Source organism: Sinocyclocheilus rhinocerous, unplaced genomic scaffold (assembly GCF_001515625.1).
Source record: "Sinocyclocheilus rhinocerous isolate Xijiao unplaced genomic scaffold, SAMN03320098_v1.1 scaffold809, whole genome shotgun sequence".
In the NCBI taxonomy this organism is placed as follows: Eukaryota; Metazoa; Chordata; class Actinopteri; order Cypriniformes; family Cyprinidae; genus Sinocyclocheilus; species Sinocyclocheilus rhinocerous.
Window position 1 is genome coordinate 927,095 of NW_015652299.1, and position 2,579 is coordinate 929,673.

Consider the following 2,579-nt stretch of genomic DNA (forward strand, 5'->3'; position numbering starts at 1 on the left):
ATGAATTAACAATTATTTTGCAACCGTTCTTTGTTTTTTTTTTAATCATCCATTTCCTTAAACTTCCGATTTTACCAGGTTTTACCAAAATTACTTTTGTTTTCCTCAGTAATTTAAATGCTCCTGTGGTATGTGACGAGATTTATTTTATTTTGTACAAAAACAATCTTCTTTGCAGTCTTTCAGTTAGTGGAAGGTCATAAAACGATTTATAAAAAATTATAAAAAGTTTGTTTCAAATCGTTTTTACTCGGCTGTCATGTTAACTGCCCATATCCACCTTTTTCTTGCCGTAAAAATGGGCGCAGCCATTTGTAAATTCTATGGGTCTAGCTTCCGGTCTCATCCGCATCTAGCTATATTTAGCTGTACAAAACAGTTCATTTTGCTGCTTGATATCGAAAACTGGTGTGTCTTACCATATTATTTAAATATTCCGCGTTGAAGAAAAAGGTGGATACTGCGGGCGGGGGGAAAGACAAATATTCTAGTGCAAGAGCGAGTCAGGCTTCTTTGCACGCCACAAACGCTTTTCATCCACAGTAATTATTGTTTTTAATGTAGTATTCCGTTTCAATACGCAGAATGCTTGAGCTGTTGGAGTAGGAACTATTATGTGTTGAACCGGACTGTAAACACAGACGGACCAGGAAGTTGGAACTGTCCCTTCAAGTTAACGCTCCGGTTTCGTGAAGCGTAAATATGACAAAAATGTAGCCATCAAATGTGCTTTACAATACCTGAGAGAAATCTACTAGAAATACCAACAATGATAATGTGAAATTAATGTGAGATGTATGAATATTTGGACAGTTGTGCGTTGTAAACTTGGAAGTAATTGAAAGCCGTCTCTGGTTAAAGATGTCCCATGAGCGAGAGGAGAGTCGGAGCTGGGACTGGGACAGTCCTCATTGTCGAGCCCAGCTGGACGAGGTGTTTTTCCGCCAGCATGACTACATCCAGACGGGCAGCGCCGAACACAAGGAGTTCTGGAGCTTCTTTGAGCGCTTCCAGAGATTCAGAGCCAAGAGAGAGATGTCAGCAGCGAAATCCAGCAGGCAGGAATCACACGAGGGAAAAGACAGGAAGTCTGAGTCTGTGGATCTGGGGCTTCCAAAGGATTACGATGCCAGGTACAGGATCAACATCTCAGTGTGCTCCAAAGACATAGAGGAGCTCCTGGGAGGATCTGAGCACAAGAGGCGCAGGGGCCCCTCTGGTCCTGGCAGGCAGGAGATCACAGACTGCCGTCTTGCCCTCCTCCATTTCCTAGATTTCAACCAGAAGCAGAGCTTCAACAAGCTTTCTAAGTTAAGAAAGGAGCAGAAGAGCCTCCCCATCTTCCAGTACCGGGACAGGATAGTGGAGCTGGTGCGGACTCATCCTGTGGTGGTGGTGGCTGGAGACACGGGATGTGGGAAGTCCACACAGGTGCCCCAGTATCTGCTGGCATCAGGGTTCAACCACATAGCCTGTACTCAACCTCGCCGCATTGCCTGCATCTCACTGGCCAAGAGAGTCAGCTTTGAGAGCCTCAACCAGTACGGCTCCAAGGTACAAAGATCTTTCCGCTTTAGTATATTATTTCCACAACAAATAAACAAACAATATTTGCATTTCAGTTGTTAAAAAAAACACTAGTATTAGTACAGGGTGATTTTAATTACTTTTGGCATTATGGAAATGAGAATTAGGTATGAAAATGTACATAACTGTTATGCAAATGAATGCAAACATTCTTAAATGTTAACAGGCTTAATTTTCTATTTGCATAGCATTTCTATTATGGCTAATAATAATAGAATATGCTAGTTGAAAACTCTGACATTAGGTTTGGCTTTTTTAAAGCATAAATGATTAACAGAAATACTATACAAAGTAATTGAAATAGTTAAAAAAAGAATGCTAATTTCATAATTTGACATTATAATTTTATGTATATATTCTACACCTTTGGGTCTCTGAATATCTGTGTACAAATAAATAAAAGTGGTTCATAAAACAATACTAACTTGATAATTTTACCAATATAATATAATTATATATGCTTATGTATGGGTTTAGAATCGTTAGCAGACATACTAATAGAACTAGTGTATATATATATATATATATATATATATATATTCAAAAGTTGTTGATGTTACAAAAACTTTTTATTTCAGATTAATGCTGATCTTTGGATCTTTCTATTCATCAAAGAACATGTACTCAACTGTTTTAAATATTAATAATATTAATAATAAATGTTTTTTGAGAAGCAAATCAGATTAGAATGATTTCTGAAGGATCATGTGATACTGAAGACTGGAGTAATGATGCTAAAAAAATCAGCTTTGAAATCACAAGAATAAATTACATTTTAAAATATATTCAAATAGAAATTGGTTATTTTAAATAGTAAAAATATTTCACAATATTACTGCTTTTGCTGTATTTTGGATCAATTAAATGCAGACTTGGTGAGCAGAAGATAATTCTTTAAAAAACATTAAACATCTTACTGTTCAAAAACTTTTTGACTGGTATAGTGTGTATATATATATATATATATATACACTGTATATATATCGAAGTGG

General features: G+C 36.6%; 1 protein-coding gene across 1 annotated transcript in view; it reads left to right on the forward strand.

The window, feature by feature from the left end:
* The first annotated feature begins 586 nt into the window (after positions 1-586).
* The window catches only part of LOC107714537 (DEAH (Asp-Glu-Ala-His) box polypeptide 34), a 13,424-nt gene continuing 11,431 nt past the window's right edge, over positions 587-2,579 (forward strand). Inside the window, 1 exon segment of the mRNA XM_016520399.1 lies at positions 587-1,554. Within this exon segment, the coding sequence (XP_016375885.1) occupies positions 862-1,554 (693 nt within the window). The 5' untranslated portion in view covers positions 587-861.